The 22,965-nt window shown below is 35.6% G+C and overlaps 2 protein-coding genes across 5 annotated transcripts in view; one reads left to right on the top strand and one right to left on the bottom strand.

The window, feature by feature from the left end:
- Rars2 (arginyl-tRNA synthetase 2, mitochondrial) overlaps positions 1-7,503 on the bottom strand; it is a 61,026-nt gene extending 53,523 nt beyond the window's left edge. For both annotated transcript variants that reach the window (XM_026411364.2, XM_026411375.1), the window contains exon 1: positions 7,456-7,503. In XM_026411364.2, the coding sequence (XP_026267149.1) occupies positions 7,456-7,491 (36 nt within the window). In that variant the 5' untranslated portion in view covers positions 7,492-7,503. The remainder of the gene's footprint in view (positions 1-7,455) is intronic.
- Positions 7,504-7,624: 121 nt separating this feature from the next.
- Positions 7,625-22,965, top strand: part of Orc3 (origin recognition complex subunit 3) — a 55,314-nt gene continuing 39,973 nt past the window's right edge. For all 3 annotated transcript variants that reach the window (XM_026411407.2, XM_026411399.2, XM_026411393.2), the window contains exons 1-5: positions 7,625-7,698; positions 11,119-11,173; positions 16,838-16,935; positions 19,266-19,410; positions 22,222-22,326. In XM_026411407.2, coding sequence (XP_026267192.1) covers positions 7,675-7,698; positions 11,119-11,173; positions 16,838-16,935; positions 19,266-19,410; positions 22,222-22,326 — 427 coding nt within the window. In that variant the 5' untranslated portion in view covers positions 7,625-7,674. The remainder of the gene's footprint in view (positions 7,699-11,118; positions 11,174-16,837; positions 16,936-19,265; positions 19,411-22,221; positions 22,327-22,965) is intronic.

Below are 22,965 nucleotides of genomic sequence, written 5' to 3'. Positions count from 1 at the left end.
ACATCTTTTGTCTGTATGTGGTGCTGAGGATCGAACCCAGGCTGCACACATACCAGGCGAGCGTGCTACCGCTTGAGCCACATCCCCAGCCCCAAATATTCTGATTTAATAAGTTTGAGATGTGATCTGGGCAGAAGACTTTAAAAAAGTTCCTCAGCTGATTCTCACGTGCAGTAACATATGGGGATTTCTGTACTACCCCTTTTTGCCTCTGGGTCACCTGTGGGTAGACATTATCAAGCCTAGATGAATATCAGAATCACCTGATAATATGAAAACACCATCCCACCTCAGTCAATTGGCCTGAGTTTAGGTAGTTTTGAATGCTTCTCAGGTGATTCTAGTCTGAATTCAAAGCTTGAGAATCATTGCTTAGAGAGATACCAGTTCTCTTTTATTAGTCTGCTTTACAATGCTGTGACCAAAATATCTGACAAAAAGAAGTTAGAGGAGAAAAAGCTTATTTTGAGCTCACAATTTCAGAGGTTCAGTTCATGGCTGGTTGACTCCATTACTCTGGGCCTGAGGTGACACAGAAATATAGTGGAAGAGAATGGCAGAGGAAAGCTGCTTTGCTCCTAACTGCCAGAAAGGAGATGAGAGTAGCAGCAAAGGAGAGAAGATATAATCCCCAAGGGCATGCCCCCCAGTGAATTACTTCCCCTAGCCATGCCTCACCTGCCTACCACTACCACCCAGTAATAATTTGTTCAAATTATTAAGCCATCAAATGGATTAATCCATCAAGTAAATTATAGCTCTCAAAATATAATCATTTCATCTCTAAACATTCCTGAATCAACATAGGAGTTTTGGGGGGGATACCTCATATTTAAACTATAACACTCTCATTTTAACAATGCCCAGACCCTGCAAATATTTTTAATTAGAGGTGTATCTCTCAAATGGGGGGTGAGGAAGAAATTGAAAACCACAATCAAGTTCTCAAATGCCAGAGAGAATGGCTTTTAATTTACTTATATTCTCATATGTTCAGAATTATTCTGGAAATAATAAGACTTTAACTGTCTCTCAAATTGCATTCAGAGCTTTCTCTGATGGGAATGTGGCCTATGGGTTTCCTTAGCTGCAGAGTTTTTTTCCTCATCTTCAGGTAAAGCTGTTTCTTCCGGCATTGGGCTTTAGTCCAGGTATAAGAATCCACCCATCATTAACTACTTGGCGCTTCAAACTGATGAAAGAAAAAAGTTTCACAGAGAAGAATACGCCAAAAGGTTACTCAATGAAAGAAAAATAATAAAAGAAGACTATAACAGTAAAGCTGAAAATTTTAACAGAATAAAGTATACAAAATATTAGACATAATCCTTGAGAAGTAAACTTAACAACATGATTGAATGAGGAGCAAACCTGAGGCTGAAAGCTGGGAGCACTTCTTAAATGCATGTTAAAAGTGAAAACTCTCAACTGCTAATCTGGTTTCAGAACCTCAAACCAGAGATTCTAATACACAATATAATAATGACTAATATGTATTCAGTGCTTGCAATATACCAAGCACAATTCTAAGCCTTAAATTTGGAAACCTAAGAACAGAGATTCCAATAGAATCTTTAGCTCCCAGGGGCTAAAGCATTAATGAGCTTAGGGGCAGTTCTAAACTACTTGTTTCTCTGGCACACAAGTGCCGCAGTCTGGCTGGGCACAAATCACGAGCCACTGAAGCAGGAACAAACTTTATTTCTGAACTCCACCAGCACACTCCACACACGCTCCCCGGGAATTCTCCCCTAACGCCACGAGGCTCGCCCAGGACCCAGCCACCGGAAATATCCCTCCTCTAGCACTTCCCCAACCAATGGGAACTCTCTGGGAATCCTGAAGAGAGCTCAACTGGAACTCAATGGGAACTCCGCAAGAACTCGCTGGCTTCACCTCTCAACCACTACTTCTGGCAAAAATGCCATGCGTCATCCGAGTCGGCTGTGGCCCTCAACACACAAGCAAACATAATTCCTATCTTTAGTACCTAGATACTGATGATGAAGTCAAACAAATAATCAGTCTCGATCAAGACAGGTGTAAATTGAGTTAGGAGCTAAGCTTCCTGAGTTTACAATCAAAATCTATGGCAATTGCACACAAACTTTAATAGTGTTGATGAAAAAAGAGATCCATATTCATTAGCAATTAGACATTGCTAAAAGTGGTAGAGCTGACATCGCTTCCGTATTGTAAAATACTTAAATTGTCCATTACCCCTGGTTATTCTTCACCCCTGACTCTTATACAATGAGGTTTCTGTACATTTGCCACCAACAGCACATCTGTTTTCCAATTTGAAGAAAATTTTCCTTAGGAAAAGGCCTAGAATAGTTCCAAGACACAAACAAGAATCAAGCAAACTTTAGGGTTCAGAAGGGAACTTCCCAAAGGACTTGGAGGGCAAGTTATCACCAATTACTTAAAATGAAAAAAAAAAAAAACAGCATCACTTTCATACTTGTGATTTTAAGCAGAACTGAATGCTAGTGGGCTATAAGAGAGTAAGTGTATTAGGTTCACATCAGGATAATAAAATATCTGACACAGGTTACTTGGGTAAGAAAGATTATTTTGGATCATGGTTCTGGAGGTTTGAGTCCAAGATGGGTGGCTCACTGACTTAAGCCTCTGATGAGGGCACATCATGGTAGGAGCAGAGGATGGAACAAAAGCTTATATCTCACACCAGGAAAGGGGTTGAGGGATGGGAAGAGAGGGAGGACTGCCTACAGTCCCACAGTCCCTTATGAGGATAAGCCTCCAATAACCTAACAACCTCCTACCACACCTTACCTCCTAAAGATTCACAGCATCTCCCAATACTGTCACTCTGGGGAATCAAACCTTTCCATATAGGTCTTTGGGAGGGAGGTGCTCATTGAAATCATAGCAACTCAAATCATATACCTAGATAATTCAGTCAATTCTGTTGCTGACCTGAATGTGGATGAATATCTTCCCAAAATTTCACCTCAGAACTAGGTGACAATAATTGATCATCAAATTTAATTGCTTCTTGAGGCCACACCTAAAAGCTGATAATAAAACCTGTCAGTAGAGTCAAAGAGGCTTGTATTCCCATTTGCTTGTTAGCAGTGTATCTTCTTTACTAAATTATGGAGATAAAAGTTAATAAAGAGACCTTAAGGCTACTTAAAATGTACCAGTTACATGACAACTAAATGCAATTTGCGATACTACACTTGAAAAATCAACAAAACTGCAATGTAGACTGAAGATTAAAGTTTTATATCAATGTCACTGAATCTAATAACTGTACTAATGATATGTCAGATGAGATTTGTTCTTAAAAATGATAATGTATCAAGAGGTAAAGGAGCATGTATATGAATCCCACTCTCAAATGAAACAGGAAAAAATAATCTAGACAGAATGATGAAGCAAATGTGAAATGTCAATAATCAGCCAACCTAGTTAATCTAGGGGATATGGAAATCTCAGTACTATTATCTGTAAGTTTGAAATTACTTCAAAATTAAAGGTTAATAAAAGAACAAGCTGAACTTAAACTTACTAATGCCAAAGCTTTAGTAATGTTCATTTTCCAGCTATTGCTATTGCTATGAATAATAAAGTCTCATGTTTTCTGCCACCATCTCTGAACTATGGTAGGTTAACATGTAAATTAAAATCACAGACCCTTCAGTTCTTGACACGAAGCACTTTCTGTAATATTATCTTAATAGAACTTTTATCTTTTTTTCACCCCTGTGTACACTGAGAATTGAACCCAAAGATGCTCTGAAACTGAGCTGAAATCTCCAGTTTCCCCTCCTTTTTATTTTTTGACAGGGTCTTGCTAAATTGCCCAAGTTGGCCTTGAACTTGCAAGCCTCCTGCTGCTGTTTCCTGAGTTGCTGGCTTTATGGCCGGGTGCCACCTTGCCCTACTTCATTAAATCTTATCAATAGCCCTAAAGTTATGCAAAACACTCCATGTTACAAACATTCCATAAATAGTAGCTAATACTTATATCACCACAACTATTAATTTTATGTAACAATCCATAAACTCCATGTTTCAAGCATTCCATAAATAGTAGCTAATACTTATATCACCACAACTATTAATTTTATGTAACAATCCATAAACTCGAATCAACACCATCATCTTACAGCCATCAGGTTAATTTGCCAAGAGTTTGTCACGAAAGTGATAGGGCTGGAATTTTAGTTCTTTTCACTATTACCATGTCATCTCACTTTAAAATCATGAACTCATACAGTGAAATTATAGTTTTTATATTATATCTCAATATATATTCTCATGTTCATTCTTCAGGTATGTATATCTTCTATGTTCCAGGCACTTTGCTGAGGTGGGGGAAATAACAATGAATAAGAAGTGTTCTCTGTCTTCAAAAAATATTATAGAGGAAATATACATCAAAACAAAATAATTACTCACTTATAATGTTATTATAGAAGCAAACAAGGGACTGAGATGGAGAACTGGAGGATATACTCTTAAACTATATGTTATCAGCTGGGAATAAATCCAATGAGTTCCAACTACCATTTTTGAAAAATGAAGTAGTATAAAGCAAAAAAAGTGAACACATACACATTATAAGTACTATTTGTTAAACCTTTACCTTGCATAATGGGTTATGGCATATGCAAAGTGCATTTCTTTTAGACACAGGGAATAATCTATGCAATGAGAATGAAAAGACCTTGGTGGGTTAAAGAGATAGAAAATAACATTTTGGTTAGACCTTACAGAAAGAATAGAGGAATGAATTTAAAAAGATGTTTAAGTTCTGGTGTAGAGTTTGTGAAATGTAGAAGGATAAGTAATATGATTTGATTTACATTTTAAAAGTCACTTTTTTGATATATGTAAAATGGATGAAAGGGAGGAATAAATAGAAACAAACCCATAAGAAGTCAGTGTAGATAATGGTGGCTTGGTTTGGGATAGGGAGAGGAAGAAGCAGTAATGGGAAAGACTGTTTGGCTCCAAGATGTATTTCCAAAGTTAAAACTAATAGAACTTACTGAGGTGAAGTATAATCTAAATTTTAGTCATATCCAAATACTCTGGTTACATGAACATACCATGCTTTCCATATGTCAGTATGTCTGCATCCTCTCTTCTTAGAACACCTACACCTTGCCAACCTCCTATTCACTTGGCACACTGCTACTCATTCCCCCTTCAAGATGGAGCCCCATCATCTTGTTTTCCACAAAGCCTCCCATGACATAAAGCCTTCTTCTTTAAGTTCTCTTTTGCATAAGTTTCTAATATAGTGGTTACAGAGTGCACTGCAATTATCTGTTCACATCTGTTCCCCATGCTGGTCTGGAGCCACTCCAGGGCAGAAAACATTCAATTTCAACTTTGGGATAGTTGTTAGAAAACTCTAGGCTCATTATTCAAAGTCTGCTTAATAATTGTGTCATTATCATATAATATTTCCTTCATTCCTAAACTAGCAAAGAGCTCCTCATTTGTACAAGTACACACATTTTTATTTATCCTCAACTTTTACTCAATCCCTCAAACACTCCATAATCAGATAAATACATATTTGGTTAATTTATGTTGCCATATATATCCATAAATTCTTTTTTAAAATATTTTTTTCATTGTCAATGGACTTTTATTTTATTAGTTATATATGGTGCTGAGACTTGAACCCAGTGCTTTACACATGGTAGGCAAGTGCTCTACCACTGAGCTACAACCCCAGTCTGCACAAATTCTTTTTAGTGACTAGATTGTGCTTCTTGATTTCACAAACTAAATAGCAATTTATAGAAAAAAAATGGTTTTTAAATTAGATTTCAATTCATAAAATCACTTTAATTTACTATCCATGTGGCCTTGGGTAGGTTACTTAATATCTCCAGATCTCCATGTGTTCAATTGCATAATATTATTATGTAAACTACACCAAAGGGTTACCATGGGCTTAAAAAAGTCAAAGTAGCTTAATAACTATTTGTTCCTGTTCCTCCATCTTACCTTCTTTATGAGGAAGAATACAACCTTTGCAAAACTAAAAACAATTATGTTTCTGATCATAGCACTATTTTGACCTGTGGGTTGAGAATACAAAGCATCTGCTGAATACTGAGGACCCAAACTACCTACCTCAGAGACAGTTTACTCTCTACATTAACATGACTATTTTTTTTATCTTCATCAGCATAATGTAACAGTTCTGGAGACTGCTGCCTAAATAACTTGATTTTCACAGGAGCTTTATGGAAAATCTCAGTTCTTTAATAGAAAGCATCTTTATGTTGTAAGAACCTTTGCCCTGCCCTTTCCACCAATGACAAACTGTTTTATCAAGATCAGTATCCAGTTCTAATTGAGCCTTCAGACCCAATCCCCTCCCATACTCTGCTGCTGAAAGATCAGCCTTATCCCATACATAAGATTCTCAATAAATCTGATCTTGCTTTCCCAATTTAGGCACTAGGAGAAGTCTGATGAGGTGGTGTTTTGCCTTACCCCAGCAAGCAATAAACTCAGCTTTGACTTATTAAAAGGTGGTATTAGAGGAGCTAGCTAGCAGGGGACACAGCAGTACATCTATAAGCTTGAAGACAAAGACAGAAGGATTTCCCCAAAATGCCTACAAACAGCGAAAATGAGCTAAAGTAAATTATATACCAGGCAAAATATGTCATTAATAAAAAGGAAATGAATTTGTCAAGGCCACAATGGAAACTTTCCTTGCAACAAAATTACAAAGATATTCAGTGAATTTTAAAATTTCTTTTTAATAAATTCCAGATTGATTCTGCAGTTTTTACTCATCAATGCCTCCAAATCAAAAAGGCACAGACTCATTTACTTTTGGGATTTACCAAAATATTTCTAGGGTAAATTGTCCTAAGGACTGCAAGAGAAACAACAAGCTTTTATGCTAGATCCTTTTGATAGCAATTCAGATCCATTATCAACTTCACTAAGTGTGTGGAGCATTCATTTCTTTGGAGTCTAATCATGGCCCAAAGACATTCTATCCAGGTAGTGCGTCACCCAAGTAAAACATGGAAAAAGGTGGATTGAAAAGGGGGGAGGGAGGCGGCTGGGGGTGTAGCTCAGTAGTAGAGCACTTGCCTAGCATGTGTCAGGAACTGGGTTCAATCCTCAGCACCATATAAAAATAAAATGAAGGTTCATCAACAACTAAAAAATACATTTAAAAAATAAAAAGAAAAGGAGCGAGGGAAGCAACAAGTACCTTTCAAAGTTTACTTTTCACCCTGAGAAAACGATCTCTGCCTTATTCCTGACCCTCCACATGACTCTCCTCTGCACCTCGAGAGAAAAGGGATGAAGCTGCAGAAACAAACAGAGTTTCGCGGAACCGACCCTCCCACTGAGTGACCGCCTGCAGCTGCTAATGGGCTTGGGGTCCCCCGCCTCGCGGAGTCCCTGTTCCGCCCGCTAGAGGATCCGTACCTGGCTGGCAATGGATCTGCGGAAGCCACACGCCATTTCTGGCTCTGGCCTCGCTCCTCCCTTTTCTGAACGCCCCGCCTCTGCACACCGGAAGCCAGCCCCGGACGGCCGCGCCAGCTAATCAAAGAGCCGAACGGCCCGCCTTTAACCTTTACCCTGCTGCCGCGAGGGCGCGCGGGAAATCCTGAGTGTATCCGCAACCTACCGGGCGGTAGGACCATGGCCACGTCCTCCGTGTCCAAGGTACGTCTGGGCGGGTGCTCACCCAGGCCTCACCGCCGCCTCATTCCTCTTTGGAGAAGGGATTTAGTGGAAGTTATACAGGCCTCTCTGTTCCCTGGCTCCATGGGAGGGAGAGGCAGACAGTTCAGGCGTCTTTGCCTCAGGTTTAGTTGAGGCCAACTTTGGGGAACGAGGTCGCTGATCTGCCTTGCAATGCAGCCAGGGTGGGTTTTTAAGTCCTGATTCGTGGAGGTCGGATGCCCAGAGAATGTGCCCCGTTCTCCCCTACTTTTTCCTTCATGTTTACTGTTGCGCCAAAGCACTCCGATAGGTACTAAGATACAGAGGTAAACAAATTAGACTTGTTCCTGCACTTAAGAGAGACACTAACAGGCTGATGATCACTTGTGAAAGAAAAAAGTTCTGAGATGGACGAGAGAGAAGAACCTAATATAGATTGTTAAGGGTTGGCGAAGACTTTTTGGAGAAACTGACACTTTGGCTGAGACCTACAAAAAAATGACTAGAAGTTTGTCAGGCATGGGTTTTGAGGATGGAGAACAAAGAGAACATGTTTCTTTGGCGGTGGGGGGAAGGGAGGGCAGGGACTAGACAGCAAAAAATAAAGTATTGTAAAGAAATTGCAAAGTCAGTGTCATCAAAATTGGAGAAAGTAGGAACATTAGGGAAAATAAGATTGGAAAAGTAATGTAGGTGTGAGGGCGGGATCATATAGACCTCCTTCATAAGGTAAACCTAGGTGGTAAGGGTTTGCAAGTCAAAATGTAGTGGGCAAGAAGATAAATCCTGGAGTTGTATTGTCCTATGAAGTATTCACTAGCCACGTGTGGCTAAATTTAAATTTAAAATAATATTTAATTTAAAAATTCAGTTTCTCATTTGTACTAGCCACATTTCAAGCACTTAATAACTGCATGTGACCATGGCTACCATGTCAGAACAGATATATGAAGTTTCTGTCATTTTGTTTTTTAACCTCTAAGTACTTTCACTTCTCTGTCCTTATGATGTTTTGTGGCTGTTGCCCTCCTTCTAGATTTCTTCCTTCCTATCTAACACCATCACTTTACTAGCAGTTCGAAGTGATTAACCATATTACTACCATTGCCTGATATTAGAATCCATTCTAAGTACTCTTCCTATCTTGTTTCTTTAAGAGCACCTTTCTTTTACTGCATTGTAGGTCCATATGGAAAGGATGAAATGACAAGCTTGTCATTATACCATATGATTTTTCTAAATATGTTTATTTCTCTTTTTTTTAAAGAGTTCACAATGCCATATAACAGTAGGCACTATTTTTGTTCCAAACACCAAGACATTTTTTTTCTTTTTTTAGAGAGAGAGAGAGAATTTTAATATTTATTTTTTAGTTTTCGGCAGACACAACATCTTTGTATGTGGTGCTGAGGATCGAACCCGGGCCGCACGCATGCCAGGCGAGCGTGCTACCGCTTGAGCCACATCCCCAGCCCTAAAAATGTGTATTTCACATAGCTCCACTAGTTGCAAAAATAAGAACATACGGCACAGTTTTAAATTTGAACCTGGAATCCAAATGGCCACTTTATATTTTGCACAGTTATCTCTTACACTATCCTGAGATGACTTTGTAGGTAAATTTCTTTTATTCTTTTTTAAATTTTCCATATAAATGAAATCTTTAAGAAGGTATTTATAAAGTGTGACTTTAGGATTGGTAGGATACACTAGGATCAGTATATTATTACATTAGACCAGTGGTACATAATTCCAATGAATATAGTTATGAAATTGCCAAGAACATTAATTTGCAAACATTCATTCCTTCTAAATACTGACTGCCTAATGTACATGTTAGCACTATTCTAAATATTGAGGAAATAATTATAAATAAAATACAGTCTTTATTCTGAAGATGTTCACTGTTTACTTGGAGAGACACACCCCAAAATAATTGATTTACACCCAAAATAATTGATTTACAGTGAAAGTAATTCAAAACAAAGCCAAATGAAGATGTTAAAGTACTGTGAGATCTAAGGAAAGGAACATTTCTCACTAGGGACTTGGGAAAGGTTTCACAGACAAGGTTAGTTTTGAGTCAAACTTTAGTGGATAAATTAATAAGACTTTTATTGGTTGAAGAAAGTTGTAGGATAAAATGATAGAGTTTTCTATTTGCTTGTCAAAGTTCTAAGTACTTAGAGTTTAGTTAAATAATAAGGACTTCTTTTGGAATGGTAAAGTGCTACTGTTGTACACAGGGTCTTGTGCACATGCTAGGCAAGCACTGTGCCACTGAGCTACATCCCCAGCCCTACTTTCAATTTTCTTGATCTTCATCTTAATGTTATTTCTCCTCTTGTAATAAGGTCTTAGAAGATGCTTTTACTTTAAAGCATTGACTCTTCAGTTGGGCCTGAAGGTGTCTGATGGGTAACTAAAAGGATAAATTGTTAGGAATTACTGCTTTTGTTTTTCTGCCTGCCACCTTTATAATCTTGAACTTTTGGTCATATTCCTACTCAACTCTGTATAGATGTGTTAATCACTTAAGGAGTGTCCATCTGAAAACTGGTAGTACAAGGTCAGTTAGTCCTAAATTTGCCTAAAATCTCTTGGCCCTCTTCAAGACTAAAGACACCAAGATAATAGTGACTAAGATATTTTTACGATTTTTGGACATTTCAGGAAGATTGTCCCACAATGTGACTGCACCCCCTAAGCAGAACCAGTTATCCTGTGACAGCAACTAAGTCTGCCTACAGAAAAGAAGCAGTCATTTTTTAATGGAAACCAAATTGCTTCCTCAAGTAATAATGACTCCCCTGGAGTCAGCAGAACTTCACAGAACCTGAGATAATGACAAACCAGATCACAGTTTAACCAAGTCTGCTTAACTGTGCATACTTACTCTTTTATACGGTCTACTGTTTAAACCTGAAGCTCATGTTAGTACCCCAGAAGACCTGGCAGAGGATACTTGCTTCCCCTTGTCTTCCCAGTATGGCTGTAATAAATAAAATTCCTTTCCTTCTTTATTGCCTTTTCCATTTGATTTTTGGGGCAAGTGACCAGACCTCACATATTGGGACTCCCTGAGATAAGGCCCCTGTGACTTAGGACACTAACAACATAGTCTTAAATTTTATTAAAATGGAAACTTTCTGGAAATCAGTTTCATCAGCTTTTATTTCCTTTGTCTATCAGAGTAGGTCCCAAAGAGTAAACCTAAAGATCTACCAGAGCATTCCATAGGAAGAAGGATAAAGGAATGGATGGTTGTTTTAAGATTTTCCTTCTGTAATTCAGAATGACGTGATGTGATTTCTTAGAACCTGAAATAAACATCTTTTATAAAAAAGCCATAAAATATTTGGTTAATCAGATTTGTCAGTTCCGTGGCTACATTGACTTTATGCTTTTTTCTTTTTTAAGGGCTGTTTTGTGTTTAAACCAAACTTCAAGAAAAGGAAAATCTCTGTGCCAATAGGTAAGGTGTCTTAACATCAAATCTCTTAGTTTTTCTTCCTTCATGTCTTTTTAAACTTTAAGAACTAAATCTAATTGAATTTAGTAATTCTCTTTTCTAAGCTTGACTGACTTAGCCTATTAATTAAAGGTTATTTTCCTAGGCATTTGTCAAAAGATAAATATGCACCCTAGCGTTCTAATCTAAAAGGGAATGTAAATATATCTTCATGGGGCAAACTGTGAAATACATTTCTCTTGATGACTTCTCTGCCATTGTTTCTTCATGCACAACTTCAGAAATGAAAATTAGCCAGGCTACCATGCCTGTAATCCCAGCTGCTTGCCTGAAATCCCAGCAGTTCAGGAGGCTGAGAGAGAAAGATCACAAGTTCAAAACCAGCCTCAGCAATTTAGTGAGGCCATAAGCAATTTAGCAAGACCCTATCTCAAAAAATAAAAAGAGCTGGGGTTGTGGCTTAGTGGTCAAGTACCCTTTGGTTAAAATCCCTGGTACCAAAAAAAAAAAAAAAAATGAAAGAAAGAAAAATGAGCATCAGTTTATCCTAGGAAAATATTTTGGACTTTGATTAAATAATTAAATAATCAAATCAATTATAAATGCTGATTAGCAATAGATGTCTAATGATAGTAGAAATAATAGAAAATAAAATGATGTGGAAACCAAACAAAAGAAAAAATCCAAATTTACATTTATTTTCTAGTGAAAATTATATAGGAATTATTCCTGAATTAAAGTATTTCTGAATTAAATATATGAATTAAATATAATTTAAATATATTTCTGAATTAAATTTGAACATTTTTAAAAATTTGACATGATTCATTTTATAAATAAACTTGATAAGATGAAAGAAAAGTCACATGTATGGAACATATAGTAAAGGGCTTAGTAACTACATGGGTATTAAAAAGAATGATGTATGTTCTAATTCAGGGATAAGGGTTGTGCACACTAATACATGTTGAGGGGGAAAAAACAAAAACATGGTGTGGATTTGTTACAATAATTCTGCCAGATTATGGAAGCACAAGGTTTGGAATAACTGGGACTAGAATTGAAGAAACTTGGAGAATGGTCCTGACCCTAACTAGTTGTATGACCTTTTCATGGCTCTTTTGGCTTTCCCCAGGTTTCTTGTCTATAGAATGAAAGACTAGACTGGCTTATTAAGAAGTTTTTCTCTTCGCTTTTCATGCCTGTAAAAACTGACATGCAGAAGTTTGTGAGACAATAATATCTGTATTATCAGGGAGCGTGACGTCACCAACTCATCCTTATAGTCATGTTCTGAGACTCCCAGACCTCAGTAGCCTGAAGGAGGGGAAAAAACTGCAAACATATCTGTTACATATTTTTAGGTGGCCCAGAGTTGCTGCCTCTTATGTTTTTTGTTTGTTTGTTTGTTTTTTGTTTTTTACCCTTTCTACCAGTTTGTGCTTTCTATCTCATATGCACAGGGGGTCTTGCACTGTTGTTGTTACTCTTTATTCCAACTAGAATTTAATAAATTATTTAGCAGATGGATTTAAATCGCAGATTCACAGAATCATATTATTAAAGCAGTAGATTTTAATCACTTAGAAACACATGTGGGTAAAAAGAGAAAAGACATTAAGAAAAAAAAAAAAAACCCAGCTGAACACTGGCACATGCCCGTAATCCCTGTGGCTCAGGAGGTAGGAGGATCGGTGTTCAGAGGTGGCCTCAGCAACTTAACAAGGCCCTAAGCAACTTAGTGAGACCCTGTCTCTAAATAAAATATGAAAAGGGCTGGTGATATGGCTCAGTGATTAAATGCTCCTGACTTCAATCCCCAGTACCTAAGAAACAAAACCCAGATTTTTCTTAAAAGTCTTGGTGGCTTCATAAGGTAGGAGGAGTTGATTAGAAAAGTATAAAAGGAGGGGCTGGGGCTGTAGGTCATTGGTAGAAGCACTTGCTGCACAGGTGTGAGGCACTAGGTTCGATCCTCAGCACTACATAAAAAAATATTGTGGAGTGCTGGGGGTATAGCTCAGTCAGTAGAGTGCTTGCTTGGTATGCACAAGTCTTTAGGTTCAATCCCCAGCAACAACAACAACAACAACAAAGATATTGTGTCCATTTACAACTAAAAATTTTTTTTTTTTTAAAAGGACAAAAGGAAACTATTTGCAGTTATGAAAATGTTCTCTATTTTGAGTTCTATATTTAGGAGTAGTTATATGAGTATATATTGAGCCAGAACTTACCAAGTTGTTAAAATGGGTGTATTTGCAAATTATACCTTAAAAATTATTGAAAAAAGATACCATCTTCACTTTTTTCATTTATTTCTAGATACCTATTTAATGATCAAGATAATAGGACATCTTCAAATAAATCAGAATGTTAGTGTTAAATACAGAATGTTCATTGCACTGGTTCTCTTTCATAGCTGCACATTAGAATTACTTGGGGAGCTTTTTTAAATTTAATTAATTTATAATTAAATTATAAATTCACATGTGATTGTAAGAACTAGTAGTGATAGTTCTCTTGTACCCTTTATCTGTTTGTTGCCAGTGATCATATCTTATGTAACTATAGTACATTTTCACAACCAGAAAACTGATATGGATACAATCCACAGTCCTTATTCAGATTTCAATTTGGAAAAAAATTTAACCCATTAAGTTCCAAGTTTTCAATTCTGCAAATATTTCAATGAAATTGATAATTTTCAATGTCAACTGAAAACTATAACCTAGAGCTTATTATATAATTTACTATAAATTAAATTTACTATAATTAAAAATAATGATATCATTAATATTATCACCAATGATTCACCTATTTTCTCAAAAGAATAGAACTCTAAAAACATAAATATACTGGGGCTGGGGATGTGGCTCAAGCGGTAGCGCGCTCGCCTGGCATGCGTGCGGCCTGGGTTTGATCCTCAGCACCACATAACTTAAATAAATAAATAAATAAATATTAAAATGCTCTCTCTCTCACTCTCTCTCTCTTTAAAAAAATAAATAAATAAAAACATAAATATTAATTTTAAAGATACCTACTCAATAAGTTTTTATAACTATCCCATAAATGGTAGGATGGAACCTAATTGGATTAAAAATACCCATGCCAGATCTCAGCCTGGATCAACTGAATTAGAAGGTCTCGGATTGGGGCCCAGGAGTGTTTATATTCATTATTCAGCACTGTGGAAATTAATCCCAGTGGAAAAATGATGATGTAAATGCAAGCATACCCATGTATTAGTTTTGAATACCATTGTTTAAGGAATTGAACAGCTTGAATGTGTAAAATGGGACTTTACTAAACCATCATGTGATAAGATGTTAATCCTTTAATCTGAGACTAGCTGAAATCTGTACTCAGGAATAAAAATATTGAAATAATGGTCTAATTTGGGGGGTAATGGTAGGTAGAGAATATGACTTATAGTTTCTCGTTAATAGATGAACAAACTGTGATCAAGAGCTTGACACCCTTATAAACGTAGTCCCAAAGAAACTATGCTTTCTCAGTTTTTTTCCCTCCTCTAAAAAAATGTAAGGTAATAATGATGGACTTTCTAAGGCTATCTTGTTATGCGGTTTTGTCTCTTAATAGTGTTGGTTATTTTGTTTGTTTGTTTGCATTTCAGTACTATAACTGTCATTTTATCAGGTGATGACTTGAATGTTTTCTAAGATGTTTGATAAAATCACAACTCAATATTTGTTAAGAACTGAATCTGCTACAATTAGAAGGAAAGTTCCTTAATATGAAAGGAACTTCCAATCAACTATCAATTAACTTTGGAACGTGATGTTAGAATATGAGTGATAGGAATTTATTTAGTTAGTTAATATTTATTTTTTAGTTCTGATTGGACAAAATACCGTTGTTTTATTTATTTATTTTATATGGTGCTGAGGATCAAACCCAGGGCCTCGAATGAGCTAGGCAAGTCCTCTATCGCTGAGCCACACCCCAGCCCAAGTGGTAGAAATTTAATACCATTAAAACTTTCACTTTTGTGATAAAATATCTACCCTTAAGCAACAAGAAATATGAAGGAATATAGAAAACTATAAAGATTGTAAAATATTTGAATAAGGAAGAGATATATGATGCTTTTGGGTGTGAATTTTTAAAAACATCTTAAACATGTTATTTCTCAAATCAGTCTATAAATTTGATATTATTTAGTCAAAATTTCAGTGTAATTTTTTTTTTTAAAGAGAGAGGGAGAGAGAGAAAGAGAGAGAGAGAATTTTAATATTTATTTTTTAGTTATCGGCAGACACAACATCTTTGTTGGTATGTGGTGCTGAGAATCGAACCCGGGCCGCACGCATGCCAGGCGAGCACGCTACCACTTGAGCCACATCCCCAGCCCCTGTAATTGTTTTTGAGAAGTGGTAAAATTGCTATAAATTAATTTGATGGGACAGCCTAAGCTTTTAAATTTTTTTGAAGAATAACATTGTTTGGTGGCAATGTGAGAAAGACCTAGATGTAGTCAGTACTAAAATGTCCTAACATACAAAAAGTGGCAGTAATTTAAACAGTTCAGAATTGGTATAGAAATAGAATTGCATTCAGTAGAACCAAAGATGAAGTTCAAAAGTAGTTTAAAGTATATAGAAATATTTAGACTAAAAGGGTATCTCACATCAGTGAGAGAAAGGATGATTCATGGAATGAATAAATCTGTTTTTTTTCAAACTGGTCATAATGCACAGGTTAGTTATGAAATTGATTTAGTGGTCCGTGAAACAGAAAAGAAAATGTTTGCTATTACATAAGAATAAAATTGTTCTGTGGAACTTTTCTTTTGTTTCTATTATGCATATGTGTATCAGATTATAATATAAAATGTATTCCTTAATGTGGATAGTGGTTTTAGAGAGTTTGAAAGCCATTGCAATAAAAGGTATTTTGACATTGGAGGAAAGTATATAAAATAATACAGAAAGACTAAAAGAAAGGCTGGACTAAACTGTCAATAGAATAAAAAATAAGAATATTAATAGGAAGAGTCATTTAATAGATATTTCAAAGCAAACATGTGAAAGTAAAATATATGAGATTGTAGGATAAAAACAAAAATTAATATTAATTGTATATACCTCAGGCCAAAAACCATTAAATAAAACTGTTAGAAATTCAAAAGTAATGGAGAAATACAATTTAAAATTTAAAGATATTGTTGCTGGGTGTCATGGCATATGCCTGTAATCCCAATGGCTCTGGAGGCTGAGTTGGGAGGACTAGTTCAAAGCTATCCTCAGCAAAAGTGAGGCACTAAGCAATTCAGTGAGACCCTGTCTAAACAAAATACAGAATAGGACTGGGGATGTGGCTCAGTGATTGAGTGCCCCTGAGTTCAATCCCAGGTATAAACCCCCCTCCCCAAAGATAAAGATATTGTTAATCTTAAAGATATATTAACACAAAAATAAGATATATAAACAAAATTAAATACAATGAATAGGGAATATTTCTTATTTCAAATATATGTATCTATATGTAGATATACAGATATTTATCTCCAAATAGATATAGATTTACACTGGTGCATAAAGCAAAAAAATTCCACCTCAGTCACTTACTGTGGCTTTGCACACAGTTTCTAACTTTACTGTATTAGAAAAGAAACCAACTTACTTCTTTCTGTGTTTTTAGAGGACTATTTTAATAAAGGCAAAAATGAGTCTGAGGACAGCAAGCTTCGATTCGAAACTTATCACTTGATGTGGGAACAGATGAAATGTGAAACTGAGGTGAATGCTTTTTTGTTAACATTTCTCTTAGTACTGTAAATCCCATGTTTGTTGCTTCCCATCCTTCCATCAATTTATGAGTATTAATGAAATATAGGAAATATTGGTCAATAATCTTCATAAACTAGGAAAAAAAACTCCTCATGTTCTAAATATCAGGCATAGCTTTAGGTATTGGAGCACGATAGCTGGTAAGGCAAGGAGCTTTCAGGTGGTGGCACTCTTCTCCATTCATTTAGCAAGTTACACAGGTGTTAAATTAAGCTATTTCTAAACTCCATCACTCCTTTATTTTTATATCATTACCAAGCTCTTTATATTACAGCTCCGAACAAAGCATTTCTCCAGTGTAGCAAGTTGGTAGCTCTAGGGCCAACATCTTAAGCTAATGACTTGTTCTGTTTGACCAACATGTTGTTACACAAACAGTTGAATGCTTTGGAGAGACCTATGAACTTCCATCTTGTTACTGCTTTCTACTAATCTTTATTGCTTTTCACCTAGTAGCTTTGCTTGTTTGTATGTTCCATGTAATCCTTAAAGATATTTGACTTTGTGGTTTACAGTTTAAGCCTTTTTCCTTTTTAAACTGGATTGTCAAAATTTCCCCCATTGGTGTCCCTAACTGATGTCAAATCTTTCAGATCTGTTGTAAGTTCTTTTGGCCCTCAAACAATCCTATGCCAGTCTACTGGAGTTTTTCATACAGCACCTTTGCCAGTACAGCCTCCCTGATTCTTTTTTTTTTTTTCCTTTTTAATTAATGCATGACAGTAGTCTACTTTGAAGTATTTATTATACAAACATTGAATATATCTTATTCTAATTAGTATTCCAGTCTTATGGATGTACATGATGTTGAGATTCACTGTGGTATATTCATTTGTGTACATAGGAAAGTTACATCAGATTCATTCCACTGTCTTTCCCCTTCCCTGATTCTTCATCTGGCATTCACAGTGCTACCAGATTAACCCTCTGAGCATTCCTTCAGTAGCATACAGGATAAAATTAAAGTCTTTTTTAATATTTATTTTTTAGTTATAGGTAGGCACAATATTTTGTTTTTATTTGGTGCTGAGGATCGAACCCAGTGCCTCCTGCATGCTAGGCAAGCACTCTACCTCTGAGCCACAACTCGGCCCATAAAATCCAAATCTTTAAACATCATATATATTTGTTATTGGTCTAGACTCTTACATTTTGTCCATTTTCCTTTTTTTAGCACTTCTTATGTTTTTTATGCTTAGCTATATCTGTGGTTCTCCAGATGTTGAGTGCTTTCTTCCTTCCTTGCATCCCTAAGTCCTCATTCCTTCTAACTTTCCTGTGTCTCCTGTCTCTCCTCTATCATCTGCTAATGGCTTAATTCAAATTTATTACCTTCTCAGCTTACATTAGATGCTTCTGCTCTTATCAATTGTTGTGTGTTTTAGTTGCAAGTTTTCTTGTCTAATTTCTTCTTTTTTTTTTTTTTAGGATAAAGAATGCTTTCATTCATAAGGTGATAAATAAATATTGAATGAATAAATTAGAGGAATTTTAAAATGGGGGAATTCAAAGCACTAATCACTAGCGATTTAACTTTTTATTTTATCTATATTTCAATCATTTTGGTCATTTTTTTATGTAATATTTGAATTGAATCATTGATAATTTTCCTTCTAAAATCAGTGAGGAAGATCAAAATAGGGCACCCCAAAATAGTCTTCTTTATCATATTTTCTGATGGTTATTCCAAGAGGTTCAGACATGGGAATGGCTCTGAAAATCTGCTGTGTAAAAATAAATTTATATCTGTCTACATTAGTGAAGTAAACTATGAATTCAGGCAGATGCTTTTCTCTCTGACACCTCCCATCTCCCTAGGAAAGATCTTTCCTCTGGAAGGAGAGATTTGGAATCTGACACCTAGCCCAGCCAGAAATTACCACAGGTGGCCTTCTAATGACTGTTATCTATGTAATGATAAAATAAGGTTACCTATATAATCTTTCTTTGGTGCATTTTCTTTCCACCTTTTATAACATGTTGCCACTGCCCCCATACTCATATACCCTCAGCAGGCCCAAGCCCCTATTTCTTTCTGTATCTCAAAATGAAATTTAAGCTTCAACCATCTTGCCTTTTAGTCTCATACTTTGTGTGACTCATGGTATGTTAATACCTTTATATGCTTTATTCTTCCTCTTAATCTATTGTTAGTTTATTTCATAGACTAAAATTTTTGAACAGTCAAAGGGAAAAGAAAATTAGAATATCCCAACACCAGGAAAGACACCTCAGATTACTACTCAGAATAATGATTCATAAAATTTCTTTCTTTGTAGCGACTACAGGAAGAATTAAATAAAAATCTGTTTGACAGTCTAATTGAATTTCTGCAAAAATCTCATACTGGATTTAAGAAGAATTCAAGAGACTGGGGACATCAAATAAAACATAGAGAAATTCCAGTTGCTGCTCTTGTTCTTGGTATGTATGTTCCTCTGTTTGTTCACACATGTATGTATTTTTTTAATTGGTTGTATTGTTGAGAATAATGGGGACCAACTTTTCTAATAAAGACCTTTTATGTCTTTTCTTTATAAAATTAAACATACTATAGTTTGCATACTTTTAAAACCAATAAAACTTCATAATACTGATCATAGCACTGAAAATTAAAAGAAATTGATTCAGCTAGTGCTCTTTTCAACTTTTTGTCACAAGGGAAACTATTTGTTTTATTCTTTTTTTCTTATACATGTATGGGAGCATATGAGATTTGGATTTGGTAATAAACGACCAGTGTGTTAGTAGATAAGATTATTGTACCTTTTTTAAAAACCATATCTGGAGTGAGATTATAACATTCCATGTTCTTAGTTTTCAATGTCAGATTGTTTAATTATTTTTATATTAATTGCCTAGGAAGAGATTTGGATGGCTTGTGTATAAACTGCTTACAAATTGCCTGCTGTAAATTTCTTAAATATTTATCACTATATCTCATCTCTGTTAAACATCTTTTTGAACATTTCCCCCCTTTTTTTTTTTTTTGATGCTGGAGGTTGAACCTGGGACCTCATGTATGCTGAGTGCATGTTTTACCACTGATCTACACCCATATCCCTGCAAATTTCTCTCTCCTTTTGAAAATAAAGTAGAATTTATTTGGGTTTTAAATATGCTTTTCATTTCACTTCCAATTTGTTTATTTAAGGTTTGTTATACTAATAGGCTTTAATAAAAGAAATTAATTCTCTTGTTTAATACTTCTTCTAATACTCTTCATTACTCAAATCTTATTCCTGATATTGAGGACAGTATTTCTTACATGGTGATGTCATTACAAATAACCATAAGAGGATCCAGATTTTTGTTCTTTTAGATCTGGGATGAGGCCTGAAATCCTGCATTTCTAACAGGTTTCCAGATGATGCCATACTGCTGATCTCAAGACCACCCTGAGTAATAAGACTTAATGGAGTGATTTTTATAATGCTGTGGACCAGCATTCCAGAACAGCCTGCTGTCTAATTAAACACCTTTCATTTATGGATGAGAAACTTTGACCTAGTGATGACTACTTGTTCTATTAGATGCTTTTTTTTTTTTTACTGCCAGGTTACAGCAATTAGAGATGTTACAACAATTAGAGATGGAGAAAGGAGGCACAGTCAAGAGGGATAGCTTGAAAGCTTGCTGTGAGAGATTTAAAGCCCTGCCAAAAAAGAAAAGCTAATGGAAATTGCATTTTTCAAAATCATGGTTTGAGGAGAACATTTTTCCAGTTAAAGACATTGTTAATTATCCTATTTGCAATAGACAGGTTTATTGTTTTAAGAAACACAATGTTATTTAGAGCTCATAAAGTTAGTTAATGAAAGACAGGATGAGCCAGTGTTTAACTGAACTCCCAAATATGTCCAGACATGCAGTATTACAATCAAAGACTATGATGAATGCTAGAAACAGTATGATACCATAAAATAATTCTGCACTCAAAGAGTGGTTAGGTACAGTTGCACATACTCTGTTTTCAAAAAGGTACATATAGCGATTTAAAAAAAAAAAGAGTCTGGAAAAAAATTCAAAAAAAGTTAAAAAATAATATTCTTATGTTTTGTCTTTTGGCAGGGGTAGTGCTTATTGCTGGCATGAATGATTCTGAAATTTTTCTTTCTAAGCCGTGGAAGTACTACCACGGTTCGAAAATGTGTGCTGCTGGTGTCTGCCCAAGTAGAAGGGACTTTCTAGAAATCAGATTGTTAGGCAAGATGTCAATTAATAGAATTATTCCCAAAGTGGTAGGGAAATTTCCACCCAGTTCTTACTATGCACTAAAATTGACTTGCAGGAATGAGAACGGAGAGTTTGGTAAATATCAAAATCATATAGTTTTAATTTATTTTTAGGCTCTACCCCCAAGAATTAGCTTAGTACAGACTTTTTCTATGTATCTAGTACTATGATTGCTAATAGAATTATAGTTAGATTCTCCTTAGTTGTTAAATCAGGGACATAATAAGGCTGGATTCCGTAGCCCCTTGTGTTTGATTAAAGAGATCTTTATGAATTTTGACTAAGTAATGAAATTATTCCTAAGATATTTTCAAAGGTTGACTACATATCTGTAGTAATTTTTTAAAAGAGGAATTGTGATAAATATTTTTTGAACAAAAAACAACTGTTACAAAGCTGTGTAGCTTCCTAATACTGTGAAAATATTGAGATAATTTATAAGGAAGAAAAGTTTATTTTGTCTCGTGGTTTCAGAGGTTTCAGTCTGTGGTCACTTGGCTTGTTGCTGGGCTCATGCTGGGGCAGTACATTTTGATGGGGAGCACGTAGTGGCACAAAGCTAACTTCATGTTGGCTTGAAGCAGAGAGAAATGGGGCCAGGGTCCCAACCTTCCTTTCAAGGGTATCACCCCAGTGATCTAACATCCTTCCATTAGACCCCCACCTTCTAAAGGTTCCATGACCTCTCAGTAATTGCCACAGCTAGAGACTAAGCTTTTAACACAGAGATGAGCCTTTGGAGGACTTTCAGGATCTGTAAAGCTTCATTGTGGTATGAACATTTAGGTAATCTATTAATGGCTATTTCTTCATTTATGTGGTATATTTTCTTGGTTTCTATTATGAATCCTGTTTTTAAAATGTTTCACTTAGCAGTTTGCTTGATGCATGAAATAACTTTTGTTGTAAAAGCATTACTAAAAAATAAATATTAAAAAATTATCTCAAAAAAAAGCATTTCTAAAAATGATGGTATAATATTGATGTATTACTCCACAGGTGTGAATGTTACAGATCATGATTTAATATTCAGAAGCTTAACACAGGCCCTCCAGAATAATGTCACACCATATGTAGTCTCATTGCAAGCTAAAGATTGTCCAGGTAATTTATCATGTAAATGCCATGATACCTTGGTGAAGTGTTAACAGAATTCTTCTGTTCTTCGCTTTCTCTTTCTGGCTTTCTTAATCCATTTTTATTTGTGGAAAGAGCATAGTCAGGCTGAGTTTTAGTGGCTCTCAAAGTAATCTTGACTAATGCAGTATTCTTTGCCAAATTTGCTTCCTTTTTTCTGGCTCCATTCCTGCCATATCAGCTTCACTGCCAATGCATTTTGCAAGATGTGTTCCTTAACCCAGTGAAAGTTTTAATAAATGGAAAGGTTTGAAACAGGAAACTAGAAGTTAGAAAATGGGAAGCTCTTAGACCAATAGAGAGTAGATTCCATAAGCTCATATTTATAGTCATAAATTATCTTATTTTCCGCACTTTAAAAGGCCAACATTAGTTTTAAAAAAAAAAAGTTTATTGGCAGAGCCATCAAACCATAAAGGATATGTACACTAATACAGTAAATTCTGTTTGGATTTGGATTGATACAATACTTTTGTGTATGTATTACTTTCATAATCATAAAGTGATTAGAATTATGTAAAAGCCCTAAAAATATCTTTTAAAATTATTATAAAGGAAGATTTGTAATGAGTAGGATAATTCATGTAAATAATACTTTTGATCTAT

This window comes from Urocitellus parryii, chromosome 8 (assembly GCF_045843805.1).
Source record: "Urocitellus parryii isolate mUroPar1 chromosome 8, mUroPar1.hap1, whole genome shotgun sequence".
Taxonomy (NCBI): domain Eukaryota; kingdom Metazoa; phylum Chordata; class Mammalia; order Rodentia; family Sciuridae; genus Urocitellus; species Urocitellus parryii.
The sequence above is the reverse complement of the archived record's forward strand: the minus strand, read 5'-3'. Positions and strand labels throughout refer to the sequence as shown.